This window comes from Rhodofomes roseus (genome assembly GCF_022264815.1).
Source record: "Rhodofomes roseus strain CIRM-BRFM 1785 chromosome Unknown C8Q71scaffold_45, whole genome shotgun sequence".
NCBI classification, from domain to species: Eukaryota; Fungi; Basidiomycota; class Agaricomycetes; order Polyporales; family Fomitopsidaceae; genus Rhodofomes; species Rhodofomes roseus.
Window position 1 is genome coordinate 109,553 of NW_025953001.1, and position 25,066 is coordinate 134,618.

The window sequence follows — 25,066 nt, forward strand, 5'->3', positions numbered from 1 at the left end:
CAATAATTGAGGCATGCCCACCCAAGTAGTTGCGATCAGCAGTCGCTGCGAACTCAGGGTCGTGTCTCGGACCTGTCTCGAAATAGACATCCAATCTCTTCAAGTTCTGCTCGCCCCATGGTCCCGAAACACATTCAGCTCTTGTAATGGACGACATCCTCCCATGATGCATGATGCTTCGCATCTATGAGAATGAGAGGGCGCACGATGCGCCTGATGAGACTCTGAATCCTCTTTCATTGAGACACACCAAGGCGCAACATACGCAGACAGGATGAGAACACGGGATTGGAATGAGGGAGCGCGTGAATAATGAATACAAACATGACAAAATTACGTTTTCGCAGGCGCACGTATGTATGATTGAACAACAACAGTAACACGATTGATGACCTACCAGATTGCATACCTTCCAACAGCCGACAACCGACAACCGACAATGACGAGGCAAGGGAGACACCGAGAACATGAGAGCTCCATTCCACCGACGACGCGCGCAGGATCACTGCTGCTTGCATTCCTCCGGATTCACGTTCTGGTTCGCGCCTGCGCCGCCCTTCGCGGGCATGCGCCGCCGTTGTGCGGGCGACGCATCGTCCGAGTCCGAGTCCTGTCATCAGTCCTTTGATTCAGTCTGGCGACCTTCCCGGGCGGTGAGCAGCGGGCACGCGTACCTCGTCGTCAAAGTGGTCCTCATCGTCTTCCTCGGTTTCGATGTCCTCAAACTCATCGTCGTCCTCGAAGTCCTCGAACTCGAGCGCGCGGCCGGTGAAGTAGTCGATCGCGCGGGGGATGATCTAGCGCAATCGAAGCAATGAGCGACCTTCACATGAGCAGGGCGATCTCGATCTCGGGCACAGACTGACCTTCTCCTTGATATCCTCGCCGATCTGGTAGTCCATCTCCAGTTTTTCCTCGATCTCCTCGAGCTCCTCGCCATCAATGTCGTCCTCCTCGCTCGGTGGCTGCGGGGGCGCGAAGAAGTTGAAGAACGACTCCGTCGGCTTCGCCTTCCGTACTAGACGCGTCCGGTTCGTGTCTGATCAGTGATCGTCAGCCATTCGCGCATGCGCATTAGCCAAGGTCGAGCGACGCACTCTTGTTCCTCTGCTTCTTGATCTCAAACTCCTTCGTGAGGTCCTTGTCCTCTTTCCACTTGATCGCCGTGCCAATCGCATGATCGTACATGAAATCGCCCGTGTAGCCGACCTCCTCCTGGTAGAGATACGTCTTCTCGAGCAGCTCGTTCTCGAAGAAGTCGTTCGGCGTGAACACGAAGATGAGCTTGAAGCCAGGCTTGGGGTCCGTCGTCGGGAGGTACTCGAGGTGGATGTCGACGAGGTGCTTGAGTGCCTCGGCGTCGCGATCTGTGATGATCTCCGACAGGCCGACGTGGTTGCGGAGCGCGGTGAGCCAGAACTCGGGGATGGCGACGGACGGGTAGGTCGCTTCCGCGCCGAGGGGCGAGTAGTCCTCGTCCTCCTTAGCCCACTCCTTCTCGCCTGCCTCGACCTCCTCCATGGTGGCCTCCTCGGCTCCGGTAAGGATCTTGAATCGACGCTCGAACAGCGGTTTTTGCATCTCGTGGTACTGCACGCACGCGGGTCAGCGCACGCGACGCGGGATGCGCGATGGGAAGGCGCACCTTTTTCTCAAGCTCGAGGCACTCGCGCTTGTACTGGTTCTGCAGCTCGACCTGCTTCACCTGGACGCCCTTGAGCGCCTCGACGCTCTTGCGGACGTTCTCCGGGAGGCTCTCGACGTAGCCGGAGCTCTTGCCGATGAGGGTGGCGAGCTTCGCGCTGACGAGGCCCTGCATGGCATGGTGGATGCCCAGCTCCTCCTCCTCCTCCGGCTCGTTGTCCTCGCTGATGTCCGGGACGGTCGGGCGGGAGAGGCCCTGTGCGATGGGGGCGTGGCTGAGGGGGGTGTTTTGGGGGGTGGGTGCGGTGGGGTCGACCTGGCTGATGTTGATGTGGGAGGACATGGCTGGGAGGAGAGACAGGAGTAGGGCGAGTGGGGAGGGAGAGGACAGGCAGGCCCGGACTTGGATAAAGACGGCACCGAAAAAACCGGCCAAAGCCACCACTGCGGAGTTTCAATTCTTCTAATCCATGCCTTTACCTCCGCGACGCGTTCGAGGCTCAGTCCACTGGGCCAAGGGCTGCCCCCTCCCATTCCACAACCTCCTACCCGCCACAGTACACGTACAATCGCGCGAGTCTGTGTGTTTTCGCCGCAAGTTTGTTGCCGCTTTCTCGCGACATGAATGTCTGCACACCGTAATCCCGACATGCGCGCAGTGCCCCGAGTGCACGGGCGGACCAATGCGACATGAGTCTGCAATTTCACGGCTACCTCCCACCCACTCTCAGGCAGGCTGTAGCTGACCCGTCTCTTGCAGGCGGTCGTCGAATGGTGAGAATCAATCCTAGAACACCGACTTCACGCACAGCTGGCGAGTAGATGTCCTGCATCTCGCTTCTCTCGCACGGCTGCGTCCTTCGTCCACGACCGCCCCACCCCTTTATGATCGGCCGATGTCCCGCTGCGGAGTGTCCAGAGGAGGCCGGGCGTAGCGCTGCAAGCTTACAGCGCCTCAATTACTGTCGTCGAACCTGCACCATCATATCGCAATTGGGATGGATGTCTACGTCCTGCCTGACGGAATCGTTGTGTCAGATGGTCCTGGCTCCCACTCGTGCCTCGTACACGCTGCGTCTTCGTGCGCAGCGGCGAAGTCCTTCAATACACGTCTGCATGGCACCACATTGACAGGGATCACGATGACAGTTCATGATGCCGTATTTCATTTGTTTGACTCACCGGCAGCTTCGCATTCGTCGACGCGCTATGTATTGGTGCGCATGGGTGCACAACTAAGTTACGAGGAACTGAATTGACACGTGTAGATGCCGACCATCGATTTTCTCGCCGCAACGCTCCTCGGTCATTGCGAAGCATGCAAGCGTACGACAGCAACTGCGAGGAAGCGACCAAAAATACATGCTCCAAACGAAGTCGACACAATGTGTCTCGCGGGTTGAGCAGTGCACATGACCGGTTAGTTAGTCTGCTCATTTACACGCTCAGCCAACCCTCACTCACTCGCCCCGACGAAATTCAAACAAGAAACTCTCCTCCGGTGTCTCTTTCGCCGCCCAATATGCAGTACCACCGGTTGCGAGTCACTCTTCGCTAAGTATTGCCTATCTGAACCCGACAACCGCCTGCACAGTAGTGCCGTGGTTTCCTCCTCCAGGAGACCGTTAGTCTCTCAAGCAGCATCCTAGGCGGCTGGGCGACCACTCGGCAAGCGCCGTGTCCCACGAGCTTCCCGGGGCAACTAAGTGGATCGTGAGGAACGACGACACTGCCTCTGTGCGTGCAGTCCGCGAAGAAGACTACGTCTCGCCAGCATGACGAGTCCCTGTACATGATTACCAGCATTGGCACGTGTCGCTGCGGAAGCAAGGCCGCGATGATGTCCCCGGGCTCCTCGCGCAGACGGGACAGCTCGGCTGGACACCTCGACGATGGAGGTATGAACATCTGGCCCAAATCTGGCCGTCGGGCAACGACGTCAGGGTTTCACGTCGCTGGTGGTGTTTGACGAGACTCCGAGGTCCGTCCCGCACTTTCGTGGCCGAATTAACCAGTCTTGGACAATGGCGGGCTACGGGCATGACCTGCAAACCTCGCGCACGCCACGCACGCGCCTTCTACGCGCATATCATCATTACACACCCGAGGTGTCGCCACCGATCGTATCGCCTCAAAAGAGATAGGAGCGACGATCCTTGCGTACCTCTGGCTCGCTCACCGGTGCTGACAGACATCTCTGTCTCTGTGAAACGCCTGGAGCCGAGTGCTGTACCCGCTGTTGTGTACGCTGCTGGCAATCGGGCCTTCTGGACTTTGAATACATGACTACACCGCGGTCTTCTACTTTGCTGAGGCTTACAGGAACGCGAATGTATGTGGTATCGGGCGAGGATGCATCAGATGCAGCTCGCGGAAACCTTCTTTTGGGAAACATGACAGGGAGATCGAGGAACTCCATGTTCGGAGAGGCTAATTCCTTAGTTGCATGCCTCCGTAGTCCGCATGCTCGCAAGGCATCGACGTTGAGTCTGGATTTGGATTTGGACGCACCGGTGCCGTACGTAGAAGGTGGAGTAAGGCCTCGTGCAGGGATGCATGTTAGATCGGGTGACACGACGAATCGCTTTCGTCGTTTCTTGACCATACTTATATACCCTCTGGTTTGCGTCAAATAGTTTTGGCATGAGACAGTGTACGGCAGAGTTCTACGCCTGAGTATGGAGGGTGTTCAGGGACACGCGCATTGAGCATGACATTGCTCAGCGCCGTTTGACTTACCTCTTCAACACGCAAAGACACTCGACCATTTCTGCACAATGCTGACACGTCGCGAACAACGCTTCACCGTCATCGCCGGCGGAATCTTGGCGTTCGTCTCCTCGCGCAGCTCGCCGAATCGCTGGCTCGAAGTGAACGTTACTACTATTATACACATACCGTTACCCGCTAGTCTGTGGATGAAGGGGTCGCGCCACACCGCGACGCCTTCATCGGGCCACGGACTAGCGGATAACGTGTAACGGTAGCCGCTTCCGCGGTGCTTATGTAGCGTGTTATAAAACAGGCGTATGACTGTTCAACAGAGGAAAATCAACGCTTGCAGAGAACGCCGCCTAGTGAAGAGTACATTCAAAACTTCATAACGATCATATCTTGAACCACTAGTGCGTAATGGCAAGAAACTCATATACAGGGTTCAGCAGAACCAAATCGTCGAGCAAGAGATACGTTTATAGACCTTCCCATTCACCCTCCACTTCTAGCCAAAGCACGCGCCTCCTCGAGACCCTGTCCCAGCACCCATTTGTCTTGCTCCAGCCAAGCAGACCATCCATCACGAACAAGAATGTCCACTCTTCTTCTCAGCCTTGCCCGGCGATCCGTGTAAAGTCCCGCCAGCTGTGGGTCCCGCCTTCCCACAGCCTCTCTGAACATCCGTCTCTGCTTCGTCTCCTCGATGGCCGTCTCCCATAGGCCCTCATCCTCGTACAGCGTCCCCGGTGGGATGGCGAATACGTCCGGCGGATCAACGCGCCAGCTGCCAGCCTCATGCGTCAGCTCTTCGGGGTATAGAGCTGCGAGATCGCGCGGAATGACGATAGCATCGTCCCAGTCAACGACGCCTTCTATGCGCGTGCGGTCTGCTGAGAAGAGTATATTCCTCCAGCACGAATAGTCCGCGTGCATGAGTGCCATCGCGGGCGCATGAGCCAGGGGGTCCAGAAAAACAGCTATGTCGGTGAGCTCCTGCATGGCTCGTACGCATTGCCAGAGTTTCCCCAACGTATGTTGAGAGCCTCTGGCACACCCGTCCACTATGAGGACAGAATGGTCTTGATCTGGGAATGTCGCCATTATATCGTCGCATTGTTCTTTCATCCGCGCGGCCCAGTGATTAGCAATGCTCCTGGGACCAGGACGTGTCTCCGTCGATGGATCGAGCAGTGCAGTCCATTCCTGGGGGTATTGCGGAATCATGGGCATGATGCGAAAAACAGGCGAATCCCCCGCGCCATCCTTTCTCGACATACCGCGCATGATGCTGCCGATGGTCTTGAAAGGTACTGGAGCAGTAATTTTGACCCACATTTCGGCAAGCAGGTCGATGGCTCTGCCACGGCTCGTCACCGACATGTCCGTATACCACTCTTGAATCGTCAAGGGTGTCCCTTTGCAAAACTCCGCTATGACATACGGCGCGCATGGCGGATTCTGGCTATCGGGTGAAGCAGCGAGGACTTTCGGTACAGGGACAGTCGGTATGTGGATGCTGAGGAAGTCCAACGTAGCGATCTGGGATATGAGCCGGACTGGGTCGCGCGCTGCCCGGGCCGGTGTGTTGAATGGGACTCGGGCAATTACAGCAATAGAGCCGAATTGCATGAAGAAAACCTTGTTGAAAACACCAGCACCAAGTATACGGAGACCAGTCACGGGTATGGTGGATGGGTGTAGTCGAAGGGCGGCACGCGCCACATCTACGAGGCGAGGAACATCAACGGGGCAGAGTCGTGTGTATCCCTGTCTATACGACGCGTTGAGAGCCGCCTCAGACGGCTTAGGAGCTGACAACATGTACGGTGAGCATACGTTCATGACAAAGAACTCATACAATCACCGGAATACGGGGGCATTTCACGTTTCGCGCTGGATGACTCGGAGTAGTGCTCAGAAGCTCAGGCTCAGGAGATGCGGTTAACGTTTGCAACGTTGATCACGTAGTAAAACATCCGTTCCTTCATTTCCCACAGTAAGGAAACTCTTGTACGGGATCCAGCAGAACCCGTTCGTCGAAAAAGAGATACAGATTCTCTATAGTCCGTCCCATTCATTATCCACCTCAACTAGCCAGTGCACGTGCCTCCTCGAGGCCCTGTCCCAGCACCCAGTCGTTGCGCGACAGCCAAGCATACCATCCATCACGAAGAAGAATGTCCACTCTTCTTCTCAGCCTGGCCCGGCGGTCCGTGTAAAGTTCTGCCAGCTGAGGGTCCCGCCTTCCCACAGCCTTTCTGAACATCCGCCTCTGCTTCGTCTCCTCGATGGCCGTCTCCCATAGACCCTCATCCTCGTACAGCGTCCCCGGCGGGATGGCGAATACGTCCGGCGGATCAACGCGCCAGCCACGAGTGTGATGCGTCAGTTCTTCGGGGTATAGAGCAGCGAGATCGCGCGGAACGACGATAGCATCGTCCCAGTCAATGACGCCTTCTATGCGCGCGCGGTCTGGTGAGAAGAGTATATTCCTCCAGCACGAATAGTCCGCGTGCATGAGTGCCATTGCGGGCGCATGAGCCAGGGGGTCCAGAGAGACAGCTATGTCGGTGAGCTCCTGCATGGCTCGAACGCATTGCCAGAGTTTCCCCAACGTATGTTTAGAGCCTACGTTGTCGCATACGAGGACAGAATGGTCTTCATCTGGGAATGTCGCCACTATATCGTCGCGTTGTTCTTTCATCCGCGCGGCCCAGTGTTCGGCAATGCTCCTAGGACCAGCACGTGTCTCCGCCGATGGGTCGACCAGTTCAGTCCATTTCTTTGGGAACTGCGGAATCATGGGCATGATGTGAAAGGCAGGCGATTCCGCCGCGCCACCCATTCTCGACATAGCGCTGTGGGGATCCACAGTACGGCGAATGATGCTGCCGATCGCCTTGAAAGGTAGTGGAGCAGTAATCTTGACCCACATGTCGGCAAGCAGGTCGATGGCTCTGTCACGGCTCGCGGCCGACATGTCCCTATACCACTCTTGAATCGTCAAGGGTGTCCCTTTGCAGAACTCCGCTATGACGTACGGCGCGCACGGCGGACTCTGGCTATCCGGTGAAGCGGCGAGGACTTTCGGTACAGGGACAGTCGGTTTGTGGATGCTGAGGAAGTCCAACGTAGCGATCTGGGATCTGAGCCGGACTGGGTCGTGCGCTGCCGGTGTGTTGAATGGGACTCGCGCAATCACAGCGATGGAGCCGAATTGCATGAAGAACACCTTGTTGAATACAACAGCAGCAAGGATACGTAGACCAGTGGGAATGGTGGATGGATCTAGTCGAAGGGCGGCACGCGCCACATCTACGAGGCGAGGAACGTCAACGGGGCAGAGTCGCGTATATCCCGGTCTATAGGACTCGTTGAGAGCCGCCTCGGATGGTATACGAGCTATCAACTTGTATTATGAGCATCCATTATACGAAGAAGAACTTCTTAATCACCGGAAGACATTTGAATTTCGGCGACGGCGTCCGAGTCCATGCTGGAATGGAATAACGTCGAGTTGATCGGGAATAGGTTGCGATTGCTTACTGTTGTCATCTGGTGACTGTATCGCCCATCGCCTGCGAATGCGGGAATGCACTCACACGACTCTCTGTGGTCATACAGAGTATTCGTAGCCTGAGGTTATTTAGGAAACAAGAATGTTGTGAGAGACTATTATGAATGTGAGCTCGACACGCAGTACTTGCGCAGTACTTCAAATTAGTACTTACCGTGACCAAACTGCCAGTGACACTGTGACTGTCCCGCCTAGGATCGAGATCTTGAACTCGATCGCGGAACATGACATGCATGACAGCCAGCCTGAGGCTAGCTACATACATACTACTCCGGAGCCTGAGTTACTCTGATACTCATCCTGCACAGAGCGTCTCGACCCCGTTATAGCACGATTCTTCTTATTGAACTCTTGACAACTGCTCAGTGTATTTGCTGCTCGAGTGATAGCCTTCAAAGTTCACAAGCGGAGTAAGCAAATGGCGAATGGAGCGCGGTGACCATATGCCTTCCACAGGCCCCGAGCGAGGTGCGTGGTCCTTCATCAAGGCGGCTGCATAATGGTAAAACGTGATGTACAATATAGTCCTCAACTATGTCGCGCCCTCTGAGGAGGTAGTCAATGCCGCTTTCCGCGATGGTTACAGTGTTATATGTGGCGTTAACGTCGAACGCCTCATCGACGCCGCGCGTGCTGCCCTTCGCCTTCACAAGACAGCAGCTCCCAACGGCATCCGTATTCTTGCACATGGTGCATACAACAAGGTTTTCCTCATCGAATTCGGCTCGGCCTCCCTCGTTGCGAGAGTTCCACTTCCTCAATCCGCAGCAGCTCGCGACCCCATCCGGCTCAAGTCCTACGCCGCGACACTGGAGTTCATGACTTCATACAGACCAGACATCCCTATCCCTCAAATCCTCTCTACTCAGCCCAGTCGTGCGAATCCGGCAGGTGTGCCCTACATACTATCCGAATACTGCAAGGGCACGTCGATTGCTCATCTAGAGTGGCACAAAATGCCGAATACGAGCAAGGGCATGATCGTCGATTTATTGGCCGAACAATGGGCCAAAATTGCCGCGCCTGTCCCTTTCAACGCGCTAGGAAGTATCATGGCCGATGGCCCGAGCACATCATCTTGGATGTGGCAGGGACACAGTACGCCACAACACACGTTCCGCATCATACCTATGATCCCACGATTTCCTTACGACTCTACCACGTTACTCGACCCGTCGATGGAGACGCGATGCGGGCCCACCACTATCGCTGAGCAATGGCACTATACCCTCGATGTCGCAGGCCATGCTATCCATCAGGAAAATCCCCCCCTCAGAATTGGCACCAACAGTGCAACATCCACAAGATCCACGTTATTACTGCGAATACTTACAGTTCGTACCCATTCTGGCAGCCATTCACAACATTCTCCGTATTAGCGCGGAGTCTCATGTATAACCCTAATTGTCTCTGAGTACCAAGTAATGTAGTGGCCGTTCACACCAATGATCGCATCAGGTTTTGAATTCACAATTGGCATCAATTCCCGTACGGAAAGAGTAATATTAATACAAATTGTAGAAGCTATGTGGGCTTTGGTAATGATTCAAGTAAAACACTGCACACTCGTCCAGGACGTTCTCGCTGGTCCAATGTACTGGAACTGGACCTCCCCACTTCGGGTTGAGATGAACACTACGTTGTATCAACGACAGTGGTACGATCGAACCTAGCTGATTAGGTCCTTGTAGTGATCTGATCTTGTACATTTGATATTGTCGGTCCGGGGCGTCTGCAAATTTGGAAAGCCACTCGACGTAGACGAGATGACGCGGCACGTTACGACGTGGCATTGCCGGAGGGAAAAGGAAAGGTATTACTCTGTCTGGAATTGAGAAGACCACTCGAATGCGGCCCACTCGCATACCTACATATGTGACCATAATCAGTCCAATCACATACCAGATGAACAACCAGCGACACGTACCAGAAAGACCATGTTGTTCCCGGGCCATTGCAGGCTCACTCTCGCCAGACACACATACAAGGGCCGTGTCAAACCGTGCAGGGATAAGTACCTCGGTGTTACGTCCCACCTGTCGCGGCCGTGCATGGATAGAGTCGAGTGTCTCTTTCCCATGCTGCTCGACGTTCCGGAATTTAATCTTGTGGAAGACAGGAAGAGCCGTGAATGGAATTCGCATCTGCGCAGCTCTCGCTTCGACTTCGTTCCGTGTCAGATGGGGGTTGTTCAGCTCAACCACAAACCGAGCAAACGCTGCCGTGAAGAACGTCGCACCATAACCTTGCGGTGATACAATGTCCGCGAGAGGAACCGCTTTACGGCTCGGATACTTCGTCATGACGTGATGAAGTGGACATGCCATATCTGGTGGTCGCCAGCGGATCTCCTGTCGTGCAGCGATAACGTCTTGGTGTCCGCGCTGAGCCTGTAGAAGGCGCCATTCGACATAGTTAGCGTGCTGTAGTACCTTCTCACGCCGTTCGAGCCACTTGGTCATCTGCGGAAATTCGTCTTTATGATTAGTCGCACGGTAGGCCTCCTTCGCAAAGTCGATATGCAGGCGCTCCGTAGACTCGGTATTGTAGTTATCTGTGGTACCATAAAGCCTGATTGCACGGACGTAGTGAACCATTGAGTGAAGCTTGGGGAAATCGAAATGATCACGTGCACCGAGGCGGACGAAGATGTCCTTCTTCGAGTGGAAGGTGGCCAGGGACTCCTCGAGTGCTAGGAGGGTGGTTTCTGAATGAACCGAGTACTGAGCCATGTAGATGAAGTCAAGGAGTGCCTTTGTCGCGGCAACGAGATCGGTTCGAGCCGGCTCGCCACCAGGTATCCGCACGTCGACAAGAAGTGCGAGTAGAAATTTCGCCATTTGCCTGTGCTCGGTACCGGTGACCCGCGAGAGACCGGTGATCCCTTTGTGGAAAATCCGGATGCTATGGTTTGGCGGCAGCCGCCGAACCCGAGCGTCGACCTCGTCCTTTCCTACAATGCTCGTAATCCAGACCAGAACGTGCTTAATGATCCCCTGATAGAGCTGGTGAAGCAAATCAGGAGTGATGGCACGATAGATATTGACGTAGGGTAAGTGTTCCCAGAATGGATGCTGGATCGGCTTGATACCCGCAGCATCGCACGCTTTATTGTAGTCGGCAGTCCCGAATTTGCTGAAAGCGTCAAACGTAGCCTCGATGTCGCGATATCCTGCAGTACATGGGTAAGACCCGAGCGCGTCATGAGGGCACTGGCAGATCGGGCAGTCGCCGGTATAGGTTCCCGTCACGAGAACCTGCTCGGGGTAGTCCCCGACGTAGACGGCTAGGATGGGATGGCATCGACGCTCTACGCCGTCACCACTCGTCATGGAGATGCCGTCAATCCCAGCCTTTCGCAGAGGCTCGACAACCATCGACATGCACGCGTGAAAGATGTTCGCAAGTGTTCGCCTACGAGCGGCCTTGTTTGTGATGTGTTCGAGGCGGCTTGTTGGCAGGTAAGCAAGGAGTATCTGCCCGCGGTGCGAGGGCTTGCGACGTATCTCCTTCGGCAGGTTGCCGATGGTCAGGTAGACCGGGTACGCGGTCTTGTTCCGGAACTGGGTCAGTTGGGTCTTGTCAGACGAGATGATGACAGGGATGATGGTCGCGCCCGGTTTCTCTGCTTCGAGCCGAGTCTACTTGATAGCTTAGCATTGTATTGAAGTGACAGATCATATGACGTACCTGGGTAGCCCACCACCATTTCCCCGTGTGGAGATCATGATAGAGCCGTAGTGTTTGGTCAGCATCAGCATAATGGCGCTCCGGCGTGATACAGAGGATTGCCGCATGCTCAGGATCGCCCCAAAGCGCAAGGATGCATTCGAGGATGTCGCGGCAGAACATCTCGAATCGCTCGCCGCCCACACATGCTTCAAAGCAGCGGAATTCTGGACGGCGGTTCGGCAGCTTCTCATCAATGATCTTGTTCAGCTCCTCGCTATTCTTGAACGACAACTTCAGTAGATCGCGTACCTTAACATCATAGTGAGTGATAGTACTATGAACACTGAATGAGTTGACGTACCTCCGGAATTGCGAGCAGATCTGTGAACGCGGTCGATCCCGACCCACGAAGCTTCGCCCACCGAGCGATCTCCCAGTCTATGCGCGACGCAAAGGGTGCGTATGGATTCTTCGCGTCAGGATCGACCTCATGAGCGTAGGACGTGTAGGCAGAGCGCGGCCCTTGACCTGGCCGTGTAGGCACTCCTGCATCCCCTCCAAAGGGGACAACGTGTACAGGTGCGTCACGGACTTGCTCGTGTTGTGCCGACGTTATCCCACCAGGGGGACCACCCTTCGGTTGCTGTCCAGGTGCCGTGTTCTGGTCAGAAGCCTCATCGTGGACGTTGTCGGCAATTGGCTGGTCATTCGACTCAGAGATTGGGCCTGCAGGCGGTGGATCAAGGCGGCGGCCATCTCGTTCCTGTTCAGGGATGGGTTGAGCGATATCACGGCCAACGGCCTCATCATCAGACCCTTCATCGTCGCTCGACTCCTCGGCAGGCTCATAGGAGTCGGGATCCATATCCATGCGTTCAGCGCCAAACGGAAGGTCGTCGGCACCATACGCATCTGCCTCGCCGAAGAAATCACCCTCGAACGGTACCGGGTCATCATCCACCTCGACATCTCCTGCAGCCGGGTCCTCCACGTCAGCATCTCCTGCGGAAGTGGCTGCGTTGGCTTCGGCGTCAGCAGAGTGGGAACGGCCTTTGGAGCGTGAGCGTGAGGCTCGCCGATGAGCAGCCAGACGGGTAGGCTGCCGCATCGACTCCTCGTGCTCTCGAAGAGCTGCCTTACAGGCAAGTAGTTGACTTTTTCGTAGGTGTTGAAGATAGTAGCCGTGTTGGTCGAACGAAGCGGTACAGCCGCTGCAGATGTATTTCATAGCAATAGAGGCGGTATGTACAATAAACGACTGGAGATGTGTCAGTAATCAAGCTGCCTTTCGGTACGCATGACCAGACTGTTGCTTACCAGTAGGCACAGAGAATGACGTGCAAAGGAGGGGAGAGTAGAAGTCAGCGAGCTGCACAGCGGAGACGATTGCCTTAGATCGATGTTCAGGTGAGAATGAGGTAGGTATTACGCGCCTTGGTCACGCAGTCTCTGCACTTGCCGAGCACGCGTGCACTGCATCACACGCCTCTGCCAGCAAACCTCCCAAGTCGACGTTCCTCATCCTGCGTTCCAATTGCTCCCTTTCATCTAACTATCAGTTTTCGGTCAATCACTTATTGAATAACGGATCGTACGTCGTTACTCAGCCCAGGTGCCATCACCGTACTCCCCTGCCCTTAGCTCTGGCCAAAGCAAAGCTGAAGTCCTGGTGAGAGTGTGGGCAATAGGTGAGTATATATTGCCCCGGCTGTCTGTTTTAGGACTGTGACTCACATCGAACGTCTCTGTGTCTGCTCTGACACCACATGCATTTCTCCTCCCAGACCGTCCGGGTCTTGTTGGCGTGCCATGTCGCAGTCGATATCTGAGCGCAACACGGATGAAATGCCATCCAATAGTCAGCGCCAGATTGGTCAACGGAAGACGAGGTTGTTGCAAGGTCTCACGAACAATTCTCGGGGCGAAGATGACTCAGAACAAGCTGTCATTACACCGTGTAAGCACCCAACTGACTATTCCATATTCAACACTCACCTTGCTACTCTTTACAGCAGGTCGACCGACACGGGCAGCATCTCAGGCCGCTCCTAAAGGTGCATATCTCGATGTCGTTGTAATCCGCTGTTGTCGCTGACAGTAAGCATGTCTCGCGCACAGCATGGGCCGGTATGATCAAGAAACCTCGTACTGTTTTGACTTCCAGTGGTACTGCGACGTCTGTTAATGGTAGGCTACCTCCTGAGTGCACGAACGACCATACTGGGTTTACAGTCACGTTCAACTTCCGTTTTCAGCAGGAGATACCCACGCCAATCATGGTGAACGCGCGCAAGTAACCCAAGGGAAGCGGAGGCGGGCAGACTCAGTGGCGACAAAAGCCATGGACACCAATACCGGCAAACCTACCGTAGCAATTACCGCCACAAGGGTATCACCGGGTGACAAGAGCATGGAGCATCGTCCGAAGAAGGCCAAGGTTGGCTCCTCTGGGACGCAACTACCCAAGTCCAACAAAGGTACGCCTCAGCTCACTCTCAATAATGCGTGGACGTACTCTTGATCCCCTCATCATCGGCAGGCAGAGCCTATGCAGCCCCCGATATCAACAGTGATTCTGATTCTGATGGCCTTCAGCTGCTGCCACCGCCGCCGCCGCCGCCACCAAGGTTGCGAAAAGGCGCACCTCAGGCAACCCAGACCCAAACGAAGGCGGTCGAGAATCTCTTTGACGATGACGGAGAAGAGGAGTCCCGAGTGAGTGAGGATGCCGAGGTCGACGGGGATGAATATGAGGGCCGTGAAGCGTGTGAGGACTTCGAAGCTGAGGTACGCACTGGAGTATGGTTCACTGCAGCGACGACTTACCCGGCCTCGGACATCATAGCGTGTTACCTTCTACGCACCAGGTGAGCACGCTAATTAATATGCACTCACATTGCTTGAATGTTTGGAACAGGATCTGATTCGGCCGCGGTTGATGAAACAAGCCCCGAGCACAGCGGCTTCGTACGACCTCCTAGCCGTCGATCGAGAACATCCCGCTCGTCGAGCATAGCAAGCTCGCAGCACAGCGGACCGCCAGCCACGGACTACGACGACTATGACATGGTCGATCTGCAGCCTGAGCAAGAGGACGATGATCAAGATCACGTCGACGCAGACCAGGCAAGTGTCTATGCTGTCGCACGTAGGGGCCGATCTTCTGCGGAGAGTGAAGATGAACTGGACGACGTGAAGATCGTCCATGCCGCCACTAAGGCTCCGCGACAGGTGTGCTCAATTCCGCAATGATCCTATGAGTGTTTTCTAATTGTAATCGTGCAGCTGACGGAGAAGCAGCGAGCCAAGCTGGCGCAGGAGGTAAGCTCAGATTAGTATGACTTGTCATATATTGACGATGTGCAGGCTCCTTCCATCCAACCGTCGACCACAAGGGGCAAGTCCCATGCCCCGGCAGGGCGTGCGGTGGACAACAGCGACCAAGACGCTATCCCTTGGCTTCCACGAACACAGATCAAAGTGATTCGTAGGCACCAAAGCGTGACGATGGACATCAAACCCCAGAGCTCAGTGATTCAGAAGGTCATCCATCACTCCTATGCGATCGGCGACTGTATCATGGTCTTTGGTTCTTCTTACTCGATCAGCAATGCTCCTGACCTCGACTTCGTGACCTCCAAGCATACTGTGATGGAGAAAGCCGGGCTGGACGCAGTCGCGTTGACGGCTCTCATCCGAGCAGCTGAAATGCTAGGGTATGATGACGACTTCGACATTGCAGATCGTCTCGAACGCGGATCGCATGATGACTACACCAAGCCGCTTACCAACTACGTTAGTACCGTCTTCTTCTTATCCTGTTGTGTACTGATGCCTTTGTCGTAGGTCGCTCATCGTCTGAGCCTCTTTCGATCAGCAGTCAAGCGAGCAGTCACGCCTCCAGTCAACTATGCTTACGACCTCGGCCGGGTTACTCGTGGCAGCTCGCCATCTCCTAGCAGCGGGAGCCTCTTGCAGGATATGAATTATATCTACCCATGGTCTGCGACGGTAAGATGGCGCGTGCATGGTTCAATTTGATTTTGACATTTTTTGTGTAGAACGGCTTTGATCGCCGAGCACCATACGAGAACACCGCTATCCAGGAGGCACTGCGCGCCGCCTTCTTCACACAGCAGCAATATCACCATGTGGGGTTGCAGAACAGCAATCAATTCAAATCCTCGATGGAAGATGCTCCTTCCGAGCTCGAGATCCCGGCGGAGATGCTGTCTTTGGCGATGACAGCGGTACGTCTAGTATATATCACACGGTTTCTTTTCATCTTCATTCTATCCCTCAGGTCGAGTCGGTGATTTCTGATCACAATCTCAACCTCATCAAACCGACCGACTTCAACGCCACAAGTTCATCTGCCTATCGCGCGCACCTGGTGCGTCTCACCGACTTCCGGCGAGCACGGCCCAAGCGATACCACCGTGTGATGCACAGCCTCTTCGTGGCTGCGACGTGCGTCGTTTGCTTTTGACGTATCACTCGTAATCGAGTCAAGCTGATATCTCTGTTTAGAACGGGGCATGCGATGCATCCGGGCGCGAACAATGGTGAAGCCATTGATTGGGCTGGTATCCCAGATGAGTAGAATGTCAGTAGTCTCGCTGTTCAGGTATCTTTACTCGTAGCCACTCGTAATCCCTTACAATCGTCTCCTCGACTCATCACTATCGTTCTCTCAGCTTGTTACTATCACCGGTTGCTATTGTTCCTTCGTCGCGTAGCTATCAGTTCCTAATGTTCCTTCGTTGCATTGCTATCAGTTGGTATCGTTCGCTCATCTCGTTGCTATTGTTCTCTCCGCTTATCAGCTATTGCTTTCGTTATGATCTCGGACACTGGATTGGCCTCTACTAGTACTACCGTTTGAATGCAGTGCAATGCACGTAATGTTCTCCTCAGTAGTCTGCGCGAACAAAAGTAAGATGCTGTATTGTTGTGAATGTTCACAATATACTGTGAAATGTTCATGGTATACTGTAGAACATGCTGATCGATGCATGAGTATGTCGAGTGAATGCCTCATAATTACAGGTAATATCGAGCATTCACAGATGAACCCAGTGGGGCTGGGTAATTCTCGGTTGTACGAGAACAGAATGTATGATCATTGTTACTCTCAATATCATGGAATAACACGACGTTCTTGCTCATTCATCGGAGGTATTTTTCCTGATGTCGCCAAGATCCCTCTTAAAGGTTTTGAAGAGAAACCCGTGTTCATGCAGTGCGTCGATACTCTACGAGAGCTCGTCAATATCGCCTCCTCTCTCGATCCACTCATGGACTTGGGCAAAAACTCGGCAGCTCCTAAAGTTGCACTGCTGCACGTAGATTTCGCCTTCTGGCGGAACGTGTTGTTTTCGGCAGACCGCACGCGCATCGAAGGAATCGTCGACTGGGACGACGCCATCGTCGTTCCCCGCGATATAGCAGCTCAGTATCCCGAGGAACTTACACATTACGGATGGCATCCCGATCCTGCTGACGTGTTCGCAATACCGCCCGGCACGCTCTTTGAGGACACGTCGTTGTGGGAGTATTCAATCGAGGAAACGCATCTGCGGAAGAGATTTAGGGACACTCTGCGGAAATTCGATCCGGAGCTGGCGGCGCTCTATACGGACCGCAGAGCGAGGTTCAGGCGGCGCGTAGACCATTTGCTGGCGCGAGGGTGGAGGTACTGGGCTTTTCACACAGACTGGATCTTGGACAAAGCGATGGATGAGGCTCGTGCACTGTCTCACAATGGGACGGTGTGACAGGTATCAATGGAATGAGAACTGGTGTCCATTCGCATCGGTCTGCATGAACCCGGCTAGCCTGCTCTGACTCGCTTGACTCAATATTTGCGGCCCGCCTCAGCAGCAGAGGAGAATCAGTCGAGCATCGCGCAAAAATGTACAAGTGAACGTTTGAACGTCCATACGTCCGAACCGCGAGAACTGGCGCGCCCGGCCCCCGCGCCGCGACCGCCTCATCCACGTTCACTATCTACCGCGAGGCAGCAGCTGAGTACTGAGTACTGAGTACTGAGTGCCGGAGTGCGGATGCGCACGGGCACGAGTTTCGGCTCCAAATGATGCACGGCCAATCTGTTTCAAGCCTAGTGCACGTGAACGCATTCAACAACACACAACTTGAACGAAGAACGAAATCAAGACGCTCACGCGAAACATCCGAGCAAGGCTGGCACGCCATCGTTGGCGGCACTTCGAGTGTAGGAGGTTCATCGGACATGATGTCCACAGGCGAACGAGGTGTGTAATGCTATTCCATGACATAGAGGAGCAGAAGTAACTTATATACCCATCGCAGTTCTGACATACGTTGCACCCTCCGAGGCGGCCCTCAACTCCGCTTTTCGCGATGGTTACAGTGTTATATGTGGCCTTAACGTCGAACACCTCATCGAGGCCGCGCGTGCTGCCCTTCGACTTCACAAGACAGCAGCTCCCAACGGCATCCGTATTCTTGCACACGGTGCATACAACAAGGTTTTCCTCATCGAATTCGGCTCGACTTCCCTCATTGCGAGAGTTCCACTTCCTCAATCCGCAGCAGCTCGCGACCCTATCCGGCTCAAGTCCTACACCGCGACACTGGAGTTCATGGCTTTATACAGACCAGACGTCCCTGTTCCCCGAATCCTCTCTGCGCAGCCCAGTAGTGCGAATCCGGCAGATGTGCCTTACACACTGGCCGAATTCTGCAAGGGCACGTCGATTGCCCATCTGGAGTGGCTCAACATGCCGAATACGAGCAAGGGCATTATCGTCGATTTATTGGCCGAACAATGGGCCAAAATGGCCGCGCCCGTCCCTTTCAATGCGCTAGGAAGTATCATGGCTGATGGCCCGAGCACGTCATCTTGGATGTGGCAGGGACGTAGTGCGCCTCAACGCACGTTCCGCATTATACCTATGATCCCACGATATGCTCACGACTCTACCACATTACTCGACCCGTCGATGGAGACGCGATGCGGGCCCACCACTATCGCCGAGCACTGGCACTACCACCTCGATGCCGCACGCCATTCCATCGCCAATATCCCTCCAGATGATGATGAGAAACACTTGTTCGTGCAGTGCCTCGATACTCTACGAGAGCTCGTCAATATCGCCTCCTCTCTCGATCCACTCATGGACTTGGGCAAAGGTTCGGCAGCTCCTGGAGTTGCGCTGATGCACGTAGATTTCGCATTCTGGCGGAACGTGTTGTTTTCGGCGGACCGCACGCGCATCGAAGGAATCGTCGACTGGGACGACGCCATCGTCGTTCCCCGCGATATAGCAGCTCAGTATCCCGAGGAACTTACACATCACGCATGGCCTCCCGATCCTGCTGACGTATTCGCAATACCGCCCGGCACGCTCTTTGAGGACACGTCATTTTGGAGGTTATCAATCGAGGAAACGCATCTGCGTAAGAGATTTAGGGACGCTCTGCGGAAATTCGATCCGGAGCTGGCGGCGCTCTATACGGACCGCAGAGCGAGGTTCAGGCGGCGCGTAGACCACTTGGTGACACAAGGGTGGAGGTACTGGGCTATGGACATCGACTGGATCTTGAACACCGCGATGGATGAGGCTCGTGCACTGTCTCAGAATGGGACGGTGTGACAGGCATCAGCTCATCATACGACAGGGGCTTTGGGTGTCCGAGCCGATGCACGTACTCAGGAACTGGTGTCCATTCGCATCGGTCTGCATGAGCCCGGCCAAGTCGCAGTCCTTCGGTGAAAAGGTAGCACAACATGTAATGAGTGATAATACAGTATATTTGCATCCGACCCATTCTACACACGCTCGTACACGTACAAGTACGCCAGCTTCTTCAGCTCGCGTACGCTTTCAGCATCAGCCTTGACCACCTTCTCATCGTTGAACAGGACCCAGTTCTCTCCGCCGGTTTGCTCGTCCTTCACCCGGATGTGCGCAACGTAGTGCCCAGAATGGACGGACGGGCCCTTGTGCGAGATGAATGCCTTGAGCTTGTATTTCGCCGGCAACTCCGCCGAGCCTCCTGGACTGGCCGTCTTCGACGGCCCCGCCGAAGTGCTCGGTGCGTCTTCGCCATTGTCATCAGGGTGGGAGAAGAGCCATTCCACAGCCCGCTCGGCGTTCCCGCCCTACGGGATATATCAGGGTGCCATCCTCTGGGGTCAGATCCTGAATGAGATTACACGCACCGTTTCCCTCAGGGCCTTGCGGGCCTGGGCTTGAGTGAAGCCCATCTCGGCGAGCATGCTTATTTGCTCCTGCGGCGGCTCGGGAGCAGAACTTCCAGTTCCCGGAGCTTGGATTGGTGCATCGATATCTGTCCTACGCGTCAGCATCGCTCGCGTTATCCCCGGGGGGCGATCTCACCCGGATCTTCCATGTGCTGGAAGAGCCATTCCATGGCGGCCTCCGCGTCGCTATTACCGGTGGCGATGAGTGCTTTCTGACACCGCACGGCCGGGAACCCCATTCCTTCCAGCTGGGCCATCGCCGCTTCATTGAACTGCGGAAGGGCGGAAGCTGGGAGAACATCGATGAACCCTTATACGTAGGGTGCCAAAAAGGTATCGACCTACCTTGCTGATCGTTGGGCAGTTCGACTTCCCCAGGCTGCAGTCCCCGCCCAAGATAGTTATCGAGCTGCAGCTCGTCGGAGACATTCAATGGGATGTCTAGACAAGATTAGCAAGTGAAAAGGGTCCGCGCAACATGAGTCAAAACCCACCGAGCTTCGACGGCACCCAATTGACGAGCTGGAACTTCTTCGCGTGGACGATGAGGACTTGCGGGAAGGTCGCGAACCGCGATCGCCTGCAACAGCGTCCGTCAGACGTCATACCCCCAAACACAAAGGAATCCGCAGCCAAACGCACTTCGTCGCAATTACGCTCTTCTGGCACGCCGGGCAGGTGTACTCGAGCGCCTCCGGCCCCGTGAGGATGTCCAAGCACTCGGAGAGCTGGGTGTCCGCGTACAGGGTCTTCCCCTCCACGTCCTTCCCCTTCTCGCGCGCCGGCACTGGTACGCTCACAACGTCTATCTCATCTACGCGGTACCGCACCCGCTTGCACTCGCCGCACTGCAGACGCTGCTCCATGCCCAACGCGAACAACTCAGTTGGCTCTGCACCCTGCGTGCCACCCGCCCTCTTTGAGTGTCGCCGGAGGACAGTGAGCAGGTGCGTGAGGAACTCCTCCGAGTCCTGCTGCCGCATCGTGCTGAACTCCTCGTGGCCCTTCCCGATGAGCGCCTTGAACCCGCTCGGGCGCACGCCCTCCTGGAAGACAGGGGTGGGCGAGTCGTGCGCGAGCGGGTTCGTTGCCTTGGGTTCGGGCGCACCAGTGGTGGTTGGTCGTGGGTGCGAGTAGCGCCCCGAAAGCAGGCCGTCCGCAAGTTTGTGCATCTGACAGTCGACGCAGCTGGCTGGAAGCGATTCCGTGCAGGTGGCCCAGTGCTGGGTGGCAGAAGGGTAGTACCGCTGTTGGAAAGCGGGTAGAGAGAAGAGCGTTTGTACGACAGACGCCATGTAACAGCTGCACGGATGTTAATTAACGGATGCAGAAGGTAGGGCATGGTGACATGCCTGTTGCCAAGGTTGGACAGACCAGTGAGTCCAGGTCCGAAGACAGGCTCGAGAGCCTTGCCCGATTCATCTGTGAGTGAAAAGTCAAATTTGAGGTTGTGTTCGATTTGCTGTAACGGTGTCAGCGTCACTTAGCATGGCGACGCGGACTACGCACCAGCTCGGTCATTGACTTTTCTGTCTTTGTCTGCGTCTGGACATTAATGCCGAATGTCGAGAGATGCACTGCCAACTCTGGGTCTGTCTTGGCATCGTTACAGGTATAGCAGTAAATATCTAGCAGGCTATAGGGTCAATGCTGCGTGGTCGATACGGCCGCCTGTAGAACTGACCTGCACTGCCCTCGGGCGTGATTGTACCAAGCTTGACACTAACAGGATGCTTCGTCTCTTCATAGTGCTGCAGACCGTGACCGTTGCCTCCAATACCACCAAACTGCTGACGGCCGCAACCGAAGGTACCACATGTCAAGCATAGCCACAAGTTCTCCTTGAGGTCGCATTTGGAACAATGTGCCAGTCCTGTGAGAAGTGAGTCGGAAAGCATCACTCCCATGGAGTCAGTGCCTCTCACCTGATGCAAGAATCGGCCCAGTCGCCTGCTGCTGTAGCGTCAAGGTATGCTCGCAAGGAGTAATCTCTTCCTCCCAGGCCTTGACCTCGGACTGCCTTGCAGATGAGAGGGACTGCATAACACCATCGCTCAATGACTTGACATGCGGGTCAGCCATCGCGTCAGGAATTTCAAGCCCGTTCACGGGATCGCACTTCCAGCACTTGAGGACGGTCTTGTGCTCGTACTTGTCCTCTTCGCGGTCCTCGACAATGGCGAGCTTCTTCATCTTCGTTGGAGGTTCCTCTTCATCAGCCTAAACATAGATGTCAGTAGCGCGCATAGGTATGTCATATGTCTCGGCATACACGGTTCGCAGAGGGCTTCAACTTCCTCTTGACATTCAGCGTGAAGGAGTGGCCGGTCTTTTCGACATGCGTTCGAGCATGATGTCTGTCTTGGCCAAGACATCCTCCGTTAAAGCACGTCAAGCAAACATCGACTCCCAGTGGATGATCCTAACGCCTCGATTGAGTTCACCCGACCTCTGGAGACGGGTCGCATACGCCACCTGGTTGTCGAAGCACTGCGTACATTCTTCCCTGTGTACAGACTGAGAGAGCCTTGGAGACTGAAGTCCGGCAATCTCGCGAATGTGACTGCAAGCCATTTCGACTGACCGGAGGAGTTGGCGCGATATAATACCTGAGCTTCCCGCGAATATGCCTCGAGTCGGAGAGATCGCACCTGTTTGTGACACTCAATTGCTGCTCTGTTAGATCTCAAATATCAATGCGACTAGCCACGGCGAATTGCGTCGGTCGATGAGCCAGCAAGTAACTGTGGAGGACAGGACTCACAGCCGAACGCGACAGGTCGAAGAGAGGACGCGTCTGCCAAGCGCCGGTGCGTAACACGCTAAATAGAGACACAGGCACGTGACGGCGCGAGCGCCCTGTGGCAAAATCTGTTTTTCGTGTTTAGCATCGACCAAATCCTCCTCGACGCTGTGCTTGACGATGGCGGCGCAACCGAACGGAACGGCCGACGCGCCAATTGAGGTCTCCTCTATCCCCACCGTCGTGGGCATCAACTTCGGCAACTCCTACGCGTCTATCGCAGTACTGGCGAAGGTATGCCCTGTCGCCCATTATGCTACAGTCTGAGGAGTTCCAAACGATGGCACATGCATTTGTCCATGATGCCTGTACCACCGCTTTGCGCCTCAGAATGGCTATTCTCATCCACCTAGCAATTTCTGACCCTGCAGCTTCATAGGAAGGGTCGGCAGATTGCATTGCCAATGAAGATGGAGAACGTCAGATCGCTTGCGCTGTGGCTTTCCTTGGCGAGGAAGTGGTACGTCAGTCTTGACTGGTTGACACCGTATTATTCCTGAACATGTCCGTAGTACATAGGCAACCAGGCTAAGCCACAGCTGGTCAAGAATTCGCACAACACGATTATGGGTTTCCGTAACCTCCTTGGCAAGAAGTGAGTACGTTTCGCACAACCTGTTTGCTCTTCTTCATGGGTGCACATTAGGTTCTCTGAGATACCTCAAGACAAGCCCATCACTTCTGCTCCTGTCATCCAACACCCGGAGCAGCCAGACGTCCCTGCTTACAAAGTCCAGGTGTTGCAGGCCGCCCCTTCGCCTCTCCCCAAGTCAACGACTACAACGCCTGCTGCCTCTAACACCGCTACTCCGCGCTCGGAGCCGGTCCCTGCAGAACGCATTCTGACCGTGTTGGAGGTCACCACGCTTTTTCTCAAGTCCCTCGTGCAATCCGCAGAGGACTTCCTCGGCCGGAAGGTTCAGGGTGCTGTCATCAGTGTTCCTACCTGGTTCGACAGCATTCAGCGTAACGCCCTGCAAAAAGCCGCAGAAGATGCTGGCATCCGCGTCCTTCAGCTGCTCGAGGTCGCAGGTGCTGCGGCATTGATCACCACCACAGGTCTCACCCCCAAGGAGCTTAGCCACGACCGCACGCAGCTAGTCGTCGACCTTGGTGCCTCTTCGCTCGAGCTTTCCCTGCTCTCCATCCGCGAAGGAATCGCCTTCTCGCTGGCCACGCTCTCGGACCCGACCGTCAGCGGGAACGCGATCGATGACAAGCTGATCAAGTTCTTCGCCAAGGAGTTCACCAAGAAGACCAAGACGCCCTTAACGGTTGCGCCCGCGACGGAGTCGCAGGACAAGCGCGCGGAGGCGAAGCTTCGGCTCGCGGTCGAGCACACGAAGCGCACGCTCTCCGCGTCACCCGGCGCCGCGACGTGCTCCGTCGAATCGCTCAAGGATGGGCTTGACTTCACGGGCACGATCACGCGCCTGCGGTTCGACATGGAGGTCCGGAGCGTGTACGACCAGGTGTACACCCGCGTGAAGGAGCTCGTGGAGAAGGCCGGCTTGGACCTGTACGATGTCGACGAGATCGTGTACGTCGGTGGCTCCACGAGCCTGCCCGGGCTGGACGAGACGCTTGCTCAGGGCTTCCCAGAGTCGATCGTCACGCCGTTCACTGCTGGCACCGTCATTGGTGGTGGTGTCGGTGACCCGACGACCATCATCTCCCGTGGGTGTGCGCTGCAGGCGAAGCTGGTTGTGGTGCTTCCTGATGACACTGATGATGAACGCGAAATCCTGGCGTCATTCACGGACGGCCACAATTGGACGCAGACGGCGACGTCGAAGACGATCGGCATGCTCTTCCCCGAGGAGAACGCCGAGGGCCCGCTTGGTGGCCAGTGGATACCTGCTGTCCTTCGCGACACCGTCGTGCCGGCGAGGCGACTGTACCGCCTTGACGTCGACCTTGGCGAGGGCGAGGGTGAGAAGAAGGTTGGCTTCGAGGTGTGGGAGGCGAAAGAGGGCGTCAAGATTGACAGGGTGAAGCCACCTAAATTGGATGACGAGGAGGACGCTCCCGCCGACGATGAAGAGGAGGAGGAGGAAGACATCGAGGTGAAGGAGAAGACGGTAGAGAAGGAGACTCTACTCACCGCGCTGTCCTTCGCCGCGAAGGAGGCGAGGCAGGTAGAGGGCAGATGGACGACAACAGTAGAGGCACAGTTCCTCGTGGACCGTACGGGGGGCTTAGAGATTAGTGCCTGGGAGCTCGGTCCCTCTGGTAAGGGTGAAAAGACGGTTGTCATCGTCCCCTCTGCATAGGATGTATTCGTAGCACTGCGTACTCTGTCGTGATCTACGATGTTGTTCTCTATGTAGAGCAAGCCTGCCAGTGAATTTCAATCTCAGAAAATGTGCCAACAATCGCTTCGTTCGCGTGGCAAGTAAGTACG

General features: G+C 55.3%; 9 protein-coding genes across 9 annotated transcripts; 4 read left to right on the plus strand and 5 right to left on the minus strand.

Annotated features, from left to right (window-relative positions):
* Positions 1-343: 343 nt before the first annotated feature.
* On the minus strand, positions 344-2,094 carry C8Q71DRAFT_452667 (nucleosome assembly protein). The gene is made up of 5 exons (XM_047918637.1): positions 1,646-2,094; positions 1,098-1,590; positions 867-1,039; positions 675-797; positions 344-610 (listed from the first exon to the last, which is right to left on the minus strand). The coding sequence occupies exons 1-5, from the start codon at positions 1,985-1,987 to the stop codon at positions 503-505; spliced, it is 1,239 nt and encodes a 412-aa protein (XP_047772523.1). The 5' UTR covers positions 1,988-2,094; the 3' UTR covers positions 344-502.
* A 2,556-nt stretch (positions 2,095-4,650) lies between these two features.
* Positions 4,651-6,342, minus strand: C8Q71DRAFT_452776 (uncharacterized protein). The gene is made up of 2 exons (XM_047918638.1): positions 6,224-6,342; positions 4,651-6,170 (listed from the first exon to the last, which is right to left on the minus strand). The coding sequence occupies exons 1-2, from the start codon at positions 6,237-6,239 to the stop codon at positions 4,852-4,854; spliced, it is 1,335 nt and encodes a 444-aa protein (XP_047772524.1). The 5' UTR covers positions 6,240-6,342; the 3' UTR covers positions 4,651-4,851.
* Positions 6,343-6,445: 103 nt separating this feature from the next.
* On the minus strand, positions 6,446-7,854 carry C8Q71DRAFT_863650 (uncharacterized protein; the record flags this gene model as incomplete). Its single annotated transcript, XM_047928204.1, has 2 exons — positions 6,446-7,761; positions 7,815-7,854. 2 exons carry the CDS (start codon positions 7,852-7,854, stop codon positions 6,446-6,448), a joined length of 1,356 nt encoding a protein of 451 aa, XP_047772525.1.
* Positions 7,855-8,155: 301 nt separating this feature from the next.
* On the plus strand, positions 8,156-9,315 carry C8Q71DRAFT_844230 (uncharacterized protein; the record flags this gene model as incomplete). The annotated part of the gene is made up of 2 exons (XM_047926586.1): positions 8,156-8,404; positions 8,462-9,315. Exons 1-2 carry the CDS (start codon positions 8,362-8,364, stop codon positions 9,313-9,315), a joined length of 897 nt encoding a protein of 298 aa, XP_047772526.1. The 5' UTR covers positions 8,156-8,361.
* Positions 9,316-9,441: 126 nt separating this feature from the next.
* Positions 9,442-12,473, minus strand: C8Q71DRAFT_718895 (uncharacterized protein; the record flags this gene model as incomplete). Its single annotated transcript, XM_047921259.1, has 4 exons — positions 9,442-9,803; positions 9,873-11,577; positions 11,627-11,917; positions 11,970-12,473. 4 exons carry the CDS (start codon positions 12,471-12,473, stop codon positions 9,442-9,444), a joined length of 2,862 nt encoding a protein of 953 aa, XP_047772527.1.
* Positions 12,474-14,882: 2,409 nt separating this feature from the next.
* On the plus strand, positions 14,883-16,521 carry C8Q71DRAFT_792233 (uncharacterized protein). Its single transcript, XM_047925401.1, has 7 exons — positions 14,883-14,929; positions 14,975-15,403; positions 15,455-15,619; positions 15,670-15,858; positions 15,912-16,078; positions 16,139-16,214; positions 16,435-16,521. Exons 2-6 carry the CDS (start codon positions 15,116-15,118, stop codon positions 16,209-16,211), a joined length of 882 nt encoding a protein of 293 aa, XP_047772528.1. The 5' UTR covers positions 14,883-14,929; positions 14,975-15,115; the 3' UTR covers positions 16,212-16,214; positions 16,435-16,521.
* Positions 16,522-17,711: 1,190 nt separating this feature from the next.
* Positions 17,712-19,336, plus strand: C8Q71DRAFT_452853 (uncharacterized protein). The gene is made up of 2 exons (XM_047918639.1): positions 17,712-17,883; positions 17,942-19,336. The coding sequence occupies exons 1-2, from the start codon at positions 17,862-17,864 to the stop codon at positions 19,246-19,248; spliced, it is 1,329 nt and encodes a 442-aa protein (XP_047772529.1). The 5' UTR covers positions 17,712-17,861; the 3' UTR covers positions 19,249-19,336.
* A 69-nt stretch (positions 19,337-19,405) lies between these two features.
* Positions 19,406-22,649, minus strand: C8Q71DRAFT_792238 (ubiquitinyl hydrolase). Its single transcript, XM_047925402.1, has 13 exons — positions 22,511-22,649; positions 22,335-22,438; positions 22,132-22,281; positions 21,785-22,079; positions 21,544-21,732; positions 21,369-21,487; positions 21,212-21,321; positions 20,502-21,161; positions 20,354-20,439; positions 20,205-20,300; positions 19,996-20,148; positions 19,818-19,945; positions 19,406-19,757 (listed from the first exon to the last, which is right to left on the minus strand). The coding sequence occupies exons 2-13, from the start codon at positions 22,431-22,433 to the stop codon at positions 19,425-19,427; spliced, it is 2,418 nt and encodes an 805-aa protein (XP_047772530.1). The 5' UTR covers positions 22,434-22,438; positions 22,511-22,649; the 3' UTR covers positions 19,406-19,424.
* Positions 22,650-22,759: 110 nt separating this feature from the next.
* Positions 22,760-25,037, plus strand: C8Q71DRAFT_792242 (actin-like ATPase domain-containing protein). The gene is made up of 4 exons (XM_047925403.1): positions 22,760-22,896; positions 23,042-23,122; positions 23,175-23,257; positions 23,309-25,037. Exons 1-4 carry the CDS (start codon positions 22,783-22,785, stop codon positions 24,933-24,935), a joined length of 1,905 nt encoding a protein of 634 aa, XP_047772531.1. The 5' UTR covers positions 22,760-22,782; the 3' UTR covers positions 24,936-25,037.
* Positions 25,038-25,066: the final 29 nt, after the last annotated feature.